This window comes from Musa acuminata, chromosome BXJ1-2, assembly GCF_036884655.1.
Source record: "Musa acuminata AAA Group cultivar baxijiao chromosome BXJ1-2, Cavendish_Baxijiao_AAA, whole genome shotgun sequence".
In the NCBI taxonomy this organism is placed as follows: Eukaryota; Viridiplantae; Streptophyta; class Magnoliopsida; order Zingiberales; family Musaceae; genus Musa; species Musa acuminata.
In genome coordinates, this window is record NC_088328.1 from 28,031,327 (window position 1) to 28,043,389 (window position 12,063).

The window sequence follows — 12,063 nt, forward strand, 5'->3', positions numbered from 1 at the left end:
TTTAACCTGAGCTCGGGACACTGACAAGTATCTGTCAAATGCAGTGAGCTCACATGACTGTTGTCAGATTAAACTAGTGAGAGTATAAAATGTCCCAGGAAAGTTCAAAGATGTTTCTCACTCACAGTGGATGTTGCCATCCAAAGGCAGTGGGAAAGAAGCCAAAGCTGTCACCGTACTCTCGGTTCTCTCATCCTATTAACATATGCAATAACTCTACATGTCAAGTTCAAACACACGGTTGATAGGAGCATATTGCTGATTTGTGGGTAGAGGAAACACTGAGATCATAACAAGATACTGATCGATGGCATCCTCTCGGAGCCAATCTACTGTGACATCTTCTCAGTCTCAACGACAAGAGGTGGGATGCTCTGTTCATGGCTGAAAAAGTTGCCAGGATCCACCACGCCCTTCACCATGGCCAACCTCCTAAAGTTGTTCTTGAAGTACTTCTCACCCCAAACCTTCGCCTCAGAGTAACTCCTGCTACCATCGTTCTTTCCCAGGTCAAGATCCCTGAAGTTGACATACGCAGCTCGAGGATGCTTGGAGACGTATGGAGTCATGAATCTGTACATCCTCCTGCTCCAATCCAAGTGCTGCTTGGATTCTGCAACACTACCATCTTTCCATATAGAAAGGTAGTGGATGATGAAGAGGTTGCCCTTCCTGTGAGGATACGGCGTCCGTGACTCTTCTATCTCACTCATCCTCCCACCACAGGGATCAATCCGCATCGAACCAGCTTTCTCCTCGGAGATCCTACCCCAGATGGCTTCCCACCCCGTCACCGGGATGGGCTCTGTCACGTAGTCAGACTTGCCTTTGTTGAAGATCTTCGGCTGCAATCCTCTGTCCGTGAGAATCTCTATCGGCTCTCTGTTTGTGTGCCCTGCGGCATGTACTGCAGACTCGATCCAAGTCATCTCTCTGCACTCGTCCCTCTCCACTCCCAGCTCCGGGAAGCTGTGCCCCATGTGTTGGAGGAGCCCTTCGCAGTCTCCAAGAAACATGGACATGAACACCGCCTCCACCCTCCTCTTTGCCCCCTCGGTTTGGGCTATGTTAACGCGGAGGAGCAGGTCGTCATGGAGCAGGTGAGCAATGTTCTGCCATTTGTTCATCAGCTCGATTGCTCCCTGCTCCGACGTCCTGTGAACGGTGAACGTGCTCACGGTGGCAGGGACGGGGACCAATCTGACCTTCCAAGAGACGATGACACCGAAGCTTGCTCCGCCGCCGCCTCTTGTGGCCCAGAAGAGGTCCTCGCCCATGGATTCCCTGTCCAGGATCCTGCCATCGACGTCGATTACCTTGGCGTCCAAAACGTTATCAGCTGCGAGCCCATACTTCCGCCACAAGAGCCCAAAGCCGCCGCCACTAAGGTGGCCGCCGACGCCGACCGTGGGGCAGACGCCGGCGGGGAACCCAAGCGTCCCGCTGTGTTCTGCAATCCTATAGTAGAGTTCGCCGACGGTGGCTCCAGCTTCCACCCAAGCCACGGCGTGTTCTACGTCGACGCTCACCGACCGGAGGTCGGCCAGATCGACCAAGACAAAGTTGCTCTTCTTCTCGGATCGGTACGACAAGCCTTCGTAGTCGTGCCCGCCGCTCCGAACTCGGATCGGCAGGCCGTGATCCCTGCAGCAGTTGACCAATGCTTGAACTTGGGATGCATCAGTCGGAGCGATGATGAGGAGGGGTTTTGGTGTTTCAGGGGAAGAGAATCTGAGGTTTTGGATGGAGGAATTGAGGAGGGAGAAGTAGGAAGGGCTGTTGGGGAGGTAGAGGAGACGAGACCAGTCGGTGGAGGGTGAAGCGGTAGAAGAGAGGCAGAGGAGGAAGCTCTCAGGATACGGAAGTGAAGAGGCTGACAAGATTGAGAGGCACGGAAGCAGGGAGAGTAGAAGATGACCGGAGCGTGGTGTCATCTCCGTTCTCCGTTCTCCGTTCATGACAATCCATCTCCTGCGATCTGGTGATGTTTCCATGCCATGATAAGGTTTGTATGTCACATGGATCATGCATGTGTATATTAATCATCGAGGATCTATCCCAGTATCAGATATTAATAAAGTTCTTGTGCTGGGGAGTGTTTCCAACCACCATGTCGGCTTGTTCTCACTAACCACATCTGTAAACTGGTGCTCTCTCTCTCTCTCTCTCTCTATACATACATACATACATAGCACTTGCAAATAAAGTCTCTAAACAAAATTTCTGTTCCTTTCTACTTTGAAAAGCAACAAAATCTGATTGAATCCATTACTCATTCATGTAGTCCTTTTTGAGGAACATATCTCTTGAATCAGATATCATGACTTTCCATGGCAACACAAAGATGACAGAATATTTTAAAATTTCTTGGTTGTTAGAATACTCATCAACACTGGCAACAGAGAAAAAAAAAGAAATCTTCCAAAATTATTCATGAAGCAATTCTCACCTAAAATATTGGCCCTTGAGTTGACTTTGTAATTATCCTCATTTTATTCCCATGTCAAGGAACCCTAATTTAAGATACGCACCTCTTAAATGCTTGGAAACACATGCAATTATGTATTAAAAAATCCTCCTAATGTAACCTAAGTGTCACACTGATGTTGCCTACTAAAAACATCATCTATCAATCTCTATAGTGTATCTAAAAAGATTTTATAGTCTGGAAATTACTTTATCCATCTTGTTGTGAGGCATGCAAAGACTGCAGATATATAATGAAGTCATACACTAGCAACAAAATAACATCTCCAACTGCTAAAAGCACAAATATCTTTGTCACACAAAATTGGAACAGTAGCTTATTTTCTTTTTGTGTAAAAAAGAAAAAAACTCTGATGCAGAAAAAAAAAAAGACAAGCGCTAATTTATCTGTAGAACAACTTTCAGGGTCCAGTCATACCAAACTCCAAGGACCTGTGACTGCCTGAGCCTTGTTGAGGATGACACCCTCATATTTCACTTGGAACCACTTCATTGCGTCCTCCTTTGTGATGCTGCATAGGTGTCGATGGCTCACACGATAGCCAGCTCGCTCCAAGACGACATAGAAATCCATGCCATAGATACCAGTTGAAGGATCAGATCTGTAAAATAACATCTCATTCAGTGAGAAGGACTAATAAGCAAACATGAATATTTAAAAAAAAATGAATTGATCCTTTAACATATCAAAGAGTTCAACTGATGGTCATGCCAAACAAAATTATTCAAGGACTAGTAACATATCAAACTTGATGAAATTGTAATCGTGTGTTTTTGCAACAACTCTAATTTGACATGTGCCCTTAGCTAGATATTAAAGGAACTAGGTCCATATTGGACAGTGGATAACAATATGTGCTATCAAGTATTCTCCAAGCCAGCCACCTAACAGTAACAATAGACATACATAAACACTGACTAAGCTGCATGTAGATTGCCTATGCTTGCTTTCCAGAGTTGGAATTGACATTGATCACATTCCCCAACATCTTATTTATACCCTAATGGTAAGAATAATACACTTAGACACGTTGTTCCAACGACAATATCTTCATCAACGAAATTAACTGCAGCTAATAACTCTGACAGAATCATAAATGTTAATATTGATACTAAAACACAGGTTCAGATTTTTCTAGAGTATATACTTTGGTATCCAAGCAAAACTAGCAATACAACTAAACAAAATCGCTTACTTAATCCCAAGATCAATGTGTTCTTGTATACCAAAAAAAAAGCAACCAATATTGCTTAAGTTTCTCCCCAACAGCTCATATTCTTTCACTTTCAGTCTGCTCAACAGAAGTTGCATGGCCTTGTCACCTCTGACTGTAACATAGCATGCAATCTTCTCATTACGCTTGATACCAAACGACCGGACAGTGTAACTCGCTGCCAAATTGTATCAGCCATAGGAGTCGGCATATCAACAAAGAATCTCAAAATTATTCATCTAAGACACTTGTTGTGTGTAACAACAATGGTACCCTTTGAGAAAACTGGTGTCTGCCCGCTCAACTGCTCTAGAACCTACATTGGCTGCGGAAACAGGAGATACAACTAATAAACTCAATACAACCTGCAAGTTAAGAAAAGCAAAACCTTGCATTCTTATAACTATGGAGTTAAAGGAATCAATAATGCAACACATATGAGAAAGATCAACTACCAATTAGGACTAGTTTATCTGATGAACTTGAGAAACGAGGATATAAGCAAATACGCGTCCTGGTGCAGTAAGCAATCATTTACATAACTATAAGAGTTACAAACGCAGCTGAGACTTTCCAATAAACAAATAAATTGTTCATTATGTTGATGTTGCACCCAGAAAGCAGATTCACAAGGTCATCCAAGGCTAGAGTCAGAGGGATAAGAAATCATAAAAGCGCAAAGATGAAAACTTTCAGCATTGATTTCAAATCATGCATGGTCTCACCTCATACCATGTAGAAAACATAATCGGGCGATCAAAATAAGAACTTGGGACAAGGAAACCAAATATCAACCCGTATATAAAGTGCATAATCGAAATAGGAAATGACTCCGACCATACCTTAGCGGCTCTAGTGAAGCGATCGCGACTCTCTGCCACAGAGACGTTGCGGACGAGGTTCTGGACCTTGATATCCCGCATCCGGTTCGACAGCTTCTTCTTGGAACCCTGCGATCAGAGGAGGAGAAAAAAAGAAAGATTCACTCAGAGGAGGGAACGGAGAAGGGGGAAAGGAAAGAATGAGGGGTGACGACAACCATCGCGAGAGAGAGAGAGAGATCGAAGACGGGGGCGAGCGTAGGAGTCGAACAGCTGCGGCTCGCTTCAGCGGAGGATCGAATGAAACCCTGATTCTATTTAGAATTCTCGTTTGCTCGTGACGGCAGCTTGAAATAACGAAAATGCCACATCGGGGACAAAGGATCCTCTCCTATGTATGATGTATGCGTACATCATATTAGATCGAGATGATCGAGGGTCGGATCATTAATCGAGTCATCTAAGCCTCGACCCAATGTGAAATACTAAAATAATTCATCATTAATTGACTTAACTTAAAATTTTTACTTTCCATTCTCAGGTCAATTAGAGCATCGAAGAGACCCTCTCGACTCTACTTGAGTTTCTTGTGCAGGCTCAAACAAGTTGAACCAATCCAGATATCATTAATATCCCTCTATTCCTCACAACAAATCTGATCATTAGACAGAAATAGAGACGCATCAAAATATCAAGTATAGTATTTAACAGTCGTTAACGATCCTTGACAGGGCTTGTCACAGAAGGTGGCTCATTAACAAAGAACCATTAACCAATCCAGTTCAAAGAGAGATCTTTGTTTGATTCAAACAAAACATAAGACATCAAAGAAAGAATCACTGAAACTGAGAAGAAAGACACCTAAATTTAACCAAGTCAAACAAGAAACTAATGAAGCCACATGAACCAAAAGACTAATTCCTCGTAAAGAAACTGAAAGAATCAACAGCTATGTCAGTTGAAAGATCTTTGGATTCTTTAGCATCAAATCTCCTTGTCCTTGTGAAGCTTCCAACTCATCATGTGGATTCTGACAGCCCCTTCAAAAGTTGTAACACTTCTCCTTTCTTCAGCTTTGAGTAACCTTTTATTCCCCTCCTTTTTGCAAGTTCTTTCAACTCGGGGAGCTTCAATTCATCTAGATTCTGCACATTGGATTCTCTATCTGTAGTTAGTGCCTGCTGCTGTTGTTTGTCGGCCACTTTGTTACTCATTACTGATTGCAGTTGTTCCTCAGCTACCTCCTTATCATCTTGTACCAATGAAGGTGATGGGATAGGTGACTTCTTCACAAATTTTGAGAGTGGTCTTGCAACTTCTGCATCATCAGAGAACACATTATTATTGGATGTTTAACCTTCCAACAGCCTACTCTTTTCCGACACTGGCGCACCATCATCTTTTCTTGGAACTTAATCCACGTAAATCAAAATTAAAAAGTTTGGGTTGACACAAACAAATAATAAACAGTAAAAATAGCAGCAAATGCATGATACATAAGATCCTCATTGTAGAACTGTTTAGCCGCCTCCCAGCTATGGCGAAGGAAACAAGTTTACAACAACTACTAGGAAATTTAGGTTTGCTGAATTAAATGTATGAGAGTGTCAATAAGTAACTCATATATTTAAAATCAAAGGTAAAGTACACATGATTCTGCATTTACATACCTCTTACTTGTTCCTGTTTGAAATCCTTTGGAATTGGTTCACCAGTTTTCTTCTCCTTTTGACTTTTGAGGTTTCTCCTTCTCGGAGTAGCTGGTCTACCTTTCGAGATTGAAGTCTGTATCCTTTTGAACAAAGCGATTATCTCATCCTGACTAGCAGCATTTGATGACTCAACATTTGATGTTGGTGGGTCCTTCAACCTATCAGCCTCTTTCCTAGTCTTATTAGGAGATGTGTCTTTCCGAGGACGTCCTCCTCTATTTCCTTCAGATCTAATACTCAATATGGGAAATCGAGATGTGCCACTTTGAGATGCATTGTGTAGAACGGCATCTGTAATCTCTGCCAAGTTCAATAAGCTGCATCAAAAGGTGATACTCAGTTGCAAGTAACATAGCTAAATCTTTTTCAAGCATGAACAAGGCATTCTGCTGACAACCTAAAGGTTACAGACTTTAAGATGTGTGTAACAAATTTAGTTTCCGATACTGCACCAGACATCTAAATAAAAATGTACTAAATGTTATGCACCATCTTTTTGCACCAATTTAATAGTATCCTTTACCCATTCATCATAATAGGATAGCATGAGAAGCGAAGGTGATTCATAATTTGGCAAGAAAATGATGGTGGAACCAACAGTCAAACGTTGCCCCCATGAAGACTACTACTAGTTGGGCAGGTCATTCTTCCTAATTAAGCAGCATTTTTTTCCTCTTCATAGATGCTCCTCTAATGTTATCTACGGAGGTCCTTTGCGGTCCTACTATTATCATGAAGAAGTATTCCTGATTTGGGCTTCCACACACACACACAAATTTCTTGATTGCAAGGGTGCCCATTTTAACCCCATCGTTGATCCACTTCCCCTTACAACCCCAAATCCAAGCTATTCCATTTGGTCATTGCATAGAAGAGGGAGGCTCGGATCGGTGCCTGCATTCTGCCACTTATCATGTCACACACCATGAAGAAAGCAAACATGTTGCAATTTGGAAGTTGAAATCAGCAGGAACACGGTTCGATTTGCATGGTCATCACAACTAGACTATGCTAAAGCATCAACAATCCAGAATCCACAACGATAGCGCCATCCTGCTGATGGTAGTTCTTGTTTATGTTCCTTTAACGAAAGGAACAATCTCAGCAGCAGACGACACAGGAGCAGCGCAAACAGGGTGGCGGAACACAGGGCTTTACCTGCCCCGTAGATCGATCTGGGATGCCCAAGCTTCAGAGGCGGCGGAAAGAAAGCGGCAGGCGAGCGGAGGCTGCCGTTTGGGAAGAGGAGCGCCTGCGTCATCATCTCCCCCCAGCAAAAGTAATCGTCCCTATCCGCAAGGGAGACAGCCTATGCTCGATTTATAGCATCCAATAAAAACCGCACGTGATTGTCACGTGTGTGGGGTTTTTTTGTGGGGGTGTTGGGGGGTGTTTTGGTAAAAAGTAGTTCGGAAACGAACAGCAACCGATGTCCGCTCCTCCTTTCCTGCTATCACACCAGTGAACAGCACAGTAATCCACCAGCGGGCTTGTGAGCTCTGTTTCAAATCATTTCACCATAATTTATAGATCATGTGTTGTGTAGAACAGTATTTCGATTCATCTTCTTTCAACAATTCTTCCAATGAACTTACAGGAACGATGTACATGGAAACCGCATTACTAGCATCCAAGCTATAGCACAGGTACTCGAACAGCCCTGGACATGGAAACCGACACATCCCCGCTTCGGAAGCTCGTACCTCTCGAGGAGCTGCTTCTCGCCAACGCGCGGCTCGGACTCCATTCATTCCCATATACCATGGCCGCCGGCGAGTCACACCTCTGGCACATCCTAGCAAGCAACGCCGCCTTTCTTCTGGCCCTTTTCGTCCCCGTGAACAGGATGGTCTGGATCAACCCGCCCAACATCGGCGTCTTGGCCACCTTCTGCGTCACAGGCAGACCACCACGCTGGCACATCTCATGCAGCGCTGCCACCGCGTTCTCCTTCCTCTTTGGGGTTCCCCTCCTCATCATCTCCAACAGGCTGGCGATCGCAGCGTCCTCACTCCCGACTGCCTGTGCCACCACGGGCTGCCTCATGAGCAATGCCAAAGCTCCTAAGGCCTCTTCGGCGACGCTCTCGTCTTTCAGTGCTTCGAGCAGCGCCGACACCGCCCCCAATTCCAGCATCCGAGACCAGGTGTCCAAGTGAGTCGAAAGATTGAACAGCGCCATCACTGCATCCTTCTTCCCTCTTTGGCTTCCCTGCATCAGCAAATTGACCAGTCCGACCACAGCACCCTCCTCGTCCACGATCGTTTTCTTGAAGTCGTGCACGGCAGACAGGCTGAACAATGTGGCCGCCGCGTTCTCCCTTGCCTCGCCGGTCAACCCATGCCTCAGAACGTGAACGATCAATCTCAGGCATCCTTCCTCCTCCACGATCCGGCTCTTGTTGTCGTCGTGAATGGATATGTTTAGCATCGCGGTCACCGCGTTCTGTTGGGCCATCAGGTTCGTCGACCGGAAGAGGCGGCAGAGAAGGGGGATGGCCCCTGCCTCCGCAATGAAAGACCTGTTCTCCCTCCCGGTCTTCGCCAGCAGCCGGAGCTCGCGGGCAGCGACGGCCTTCAATTCCTGCGAACCGACCGACAGCTGCTGCACTAAGATTCTTGCGGTGGCTCTGTTTGCTTCAGTTGCCGCCTTGCTAGTGCATGCTGCCACGATGCTCTCAGCTGAAGCATCAGCGCCATCGGGGGTTTCGTGTGGGATTCCGTAAGCGGCACACCACTGGGAGATCAAGCTTCTAAGAGCTCTGTTCGGGATAAGGCGATTGTTCGAAAGAGTTTGGCCTGAGTTAGGGCAAGTGCGATGCCCTTCTTCGATCCACTGAGTGATGGAAGCACGATCGTACGTCTGGCCAGTAGAGACGACCACCGGGTCTTTCATCAGATCGAGCGAGATCGGGCAGCAGAAGTCCTTGGGGATCGTCAGCGAGAAATCGCCGCTCCCCTGGCTCACACTGCTCCCCTGACTCACCAATCGCTTCCTCGATATCTTACCCTGGTCGCTGAAGGGCCTCTCGACCTCCATTTCTTGGAATCCAAACAGCAAGAATCTGCAATACCGCGTGAGCGCAATTACCCCGCTGATGACGGACGTATCGACGTCTTCTTCCTGATTAAAGATATGTTCTTCCAGGAATTCGATCTCCTTCCGGCAAGCCCTGGCGTCACGGATTCCCAGCCGGTCGAAGAAAGTGTTCCGAAGCTCCACAGGATCCGGTGCCTTCCTGGTCTCGAACTGACCCAAGAAAGATTGGATCTTTTGTCGGAGATCCTCCTCGTTGGGGTCGAGGCAGAGCTTGGATCGCCGGCACTGCCGCCGGAGGAGCTCGATCTGCTCGCGGACGTCGGCGGCGAGGCGGAGGTCGTCAACGGGGAGGACTTCGAGCAGCGTGGCCAGCTCCTGGGAGAGGTCGTGGAAGTAGCCCGAGATCTGGGGGCTCCGTATCAGAAGCCAGAGCCGGCTCGACTGGGAGCAGTACTCCAGGAGGAGCTTGGCTCTGTAGACAAAGATGTAGAGCTCCCGGAGGCACAGCACGGCCGAGGGGGGGAACCGCGGCGGGAGGGGGGAGGAGGGCGAGGGGGCGAAGGATTCCTTAAGGGAATCGAAGAGGATGGCGAGGATCCCGAGCACGCGGGCGAGGGACCGGCAGTTACGGCGCTGGGACCGGGCAGGCCAGCAGGCGACATCGGCGGAGAGCACGTGGAGGAGGGCGGCGAGGGCGTGGAGGAGGGCGGCGCCGGACAGGTCCCCGGGGGCGAAGAACGCTCCGGCGAGGGGCGACCGCCGGCGCCGGACGTAGAGGAACGCGAGCGGGGAGGTCATCGCTCGGATATCCTCACGATTAGGGGTGCCGAAGGCTCTTAGGGTTCTCGATCGACAAGCGCGCGGGGTTGATTTCCTCGCCGAGGAAATAAAGAAGGGCCCATAAAGGGCACATTCGGTATTCTAATTAACATCTGACAAATTTCCACGTTATATATGCTTACGGAGGAATGCATGGAGGGGTAGTTTAGGTATTCTAAGTCACATTTCAGACACAGATTGCTGATTCAAAGAGCGCCAACTGGAAGCTAGTCGACGCACTGCGTCGGCCACACGTCAGAGGAGGCGGAGAGAAGTATACTGATAAAGAGTCTTACGTCAAACTCGACGGCCGGTCACAAAAGCCACGCCTGCCTTCGATTAGATTCATGGGATTAAGAGCTAAGCATGAATGAAAGGTCATGTGGCCGACCTTCCACGCCCACCACACTGTGTAACATTGCTTGCTAGAGGAAAAGTCCTCGAGACCAGACGCCATGAAATGGCGAGAGGCATGGAATGAGTCCAACAAGGCAGGTGAAGATTTGGTGGGAGGAGTAGGGACAAGTAAAGGGTTGTAAGTGACATTTGCGTTGGCTATGCTGTTGGTTTGATCCATGGATAGCCATGGAGTGATCTCAGCTCCAATCATGTTAGAAATCCAAGTATTAATGCAACAATGTTAGGAATTATAATTCACACTATCACCGTCCAACTAGGACAAGAACAAATAGGATAGGTCATTCTCTGGCTCAAGAACTCCCACAAGTCAAGACAATGGAGTTCTGTTCTGGTGCAAGTTGTAGAGAATATTTGTCTACCTAAATATGCACCAGCCAAAACAAAAAATCTCAACAACATAAGTACCAAATTGCACCTTCACTTTGGAATTCAGATGTGGATTAGCAGTGACAGAAATCAATGTGCTTTTGTAGTGATCCTCAAAGATCAAAGGTAGAATACAAATTTGTTTGTTGGTGATAGTAGTAACCCAATAAAAGCATCTAAATAGGAGGTCAAGTACAAATTATTCTGATAGGAAGGAACCCTAGCTGATGTCTTTTCCAACTTTTGCTAGTTGGAGGAATGAACAGGATTTTAACTGTAATCTTGTAGTCCATACATTTTAAAAACACTGTTTATAAAAGAGAGATAATGCACCAAGATGCACAAAGGCAAGAAAATATGAAATCTGTAGATAGAAATCTGTAACATATTGAAACTTACACCTGTTCACCACAAACATGAATAATAGAATACAATTAGCAAAGAACATAAGGAAATAATGAATTAATGACAGTAGCTTGGCAACACTGTGGCCTGATTTTGACAACCTAATGTGTTGACCACAAAAGCAATACAAAAACAATGGATACAGATAAAGAAGATTAATTGCATGATAATTCTGCAGCAATAGATATAACAGTCACGATGAACAAAAAGAACAAAAGTGTCCAATGGAATTATATCCAGCATCCGAGAGCTAGAAACCTTTATAGGCAAACATCATTTAACAGTAACCTATATGTTCTTAGTTTGGGACATCTAGAATAACTTTTAAAAGCCAAAAGGCATATTCCAACAACCCATTTATGCAAAAGAAAGAAAGACTAGCAAGCATACAACAAAAGAGGGAATAAGTATAAATGTATCTTTTTGGTAATCAATTGCAATTAATCATCACCATAAAGATGTTTCCCAGGCATTCAGGGAGTCCTAAAGAGAATAAATTTCATTGCTACTGACAGTTTTTTTTTTGGGTATAAAAACTGCTAAAAGTATCATGCAATGCAACAACCAGCCACCTTCCTCTCTGCTATGAATACAGGAACGAAAGACAACAAGCTTCACTTTGCACCAACCCTCTTAATGTTGGTGTAATGTTGAAATAAGATGCACAGAGAATCAGACAACTTTTTTCAATATCTTATTTACGTCAAAACTATTTAACGAGAGATTTAAATATCACTACAAAATACTTGGCCAGTGTCAATCAGTCAATTTGAACAGTTT

The 12,063-nt window shown here is 45.7% G+C and overlaps 3 protein-coding genes across 4 annotated transcripts; all 3 read right to left on the reverse strand.

Moving 5' to 3' along the window:
- Nucleotides 1-168: 168 nt before the first annotated feature.
- Nucleotides 169-2,590, reverse strand: LOC135607244 (tetrahydroberberine oxidase-like). Its single transcript, XM_065098913.1, has one exon. It carries the CDS (start codon nt 2,025-2,027, stop codon nt 330-332), a length of 1,698 nt encoding a protein of 565 aa, XP_064954985.1. The 5' UTR covers nt 2,028-2,590; the 3' UTR covers nt 169-329.
- Nucleotides 2,591-2,734: 144 nt separating this feature from the next.
- Nucleotides 2,735-4,911, reverse strand: LOC135607255 (large ribosomal subunit protein uL5z-like). The gene is made up of 5 exons (XM_065098931.1): nt 4,741-4,911; nt 4,544-4,651; nt 3,975-4,017; nt 3,684-3,879; nt 2,735-3,089 (listed from the first exon to the last, which is right to left on the reverse strand). The coding sequence occupies exons 1-5, from the start codon at nt 4,741-4,743 to the stop codon at nt 2,900-2,902; spliced, it is 540 nt and encodes a 179-aa protein (XP_064955003.1). The 5' UTR covers nt 4,744-4,911; the 3' UTR covers nt 2,735-2,899.
- A 286-nt stretch (nt 4,912-5,197) lies between these two features.
- LOC135607235 (U-box domain-containing protein 17-like) lies at nt 5,198-10,149 on the reverse strand. 2 transcript variants are annotated; one of them, XM_065098904.1, is made up of 3 exons: nt 7,393-10,149; nt 6,193-6,534; nt 5,198-5,840 (listed from the first exon to the last, which is right to left on the reverse strand). In XM_065098904.1, the coding sequence occupies exon 1, from the start codon at nt 10,069-10,071 to the stop codon at nt 7,870-7,872; it is 2,202 nt and encodes a 733-aa protein (XP_064954976.1). In that variant the 5' UTR covers nt 10,072-10,149; the 3' UTR covers nt 5,198-5,840; nt 6,193-6,534; nt 7,393-7,869. The 2 variants fall into 2 exon arrangements, with proteins under 2 accessions (XP_064954976.1, XP_064954969.1); XM_065098897.1 differs by having other exon boundaries at nt 6,193-6,551.
- Between the last annotated feature and the right edge of the window lie 1,914 nt (nt 10,150-12,063).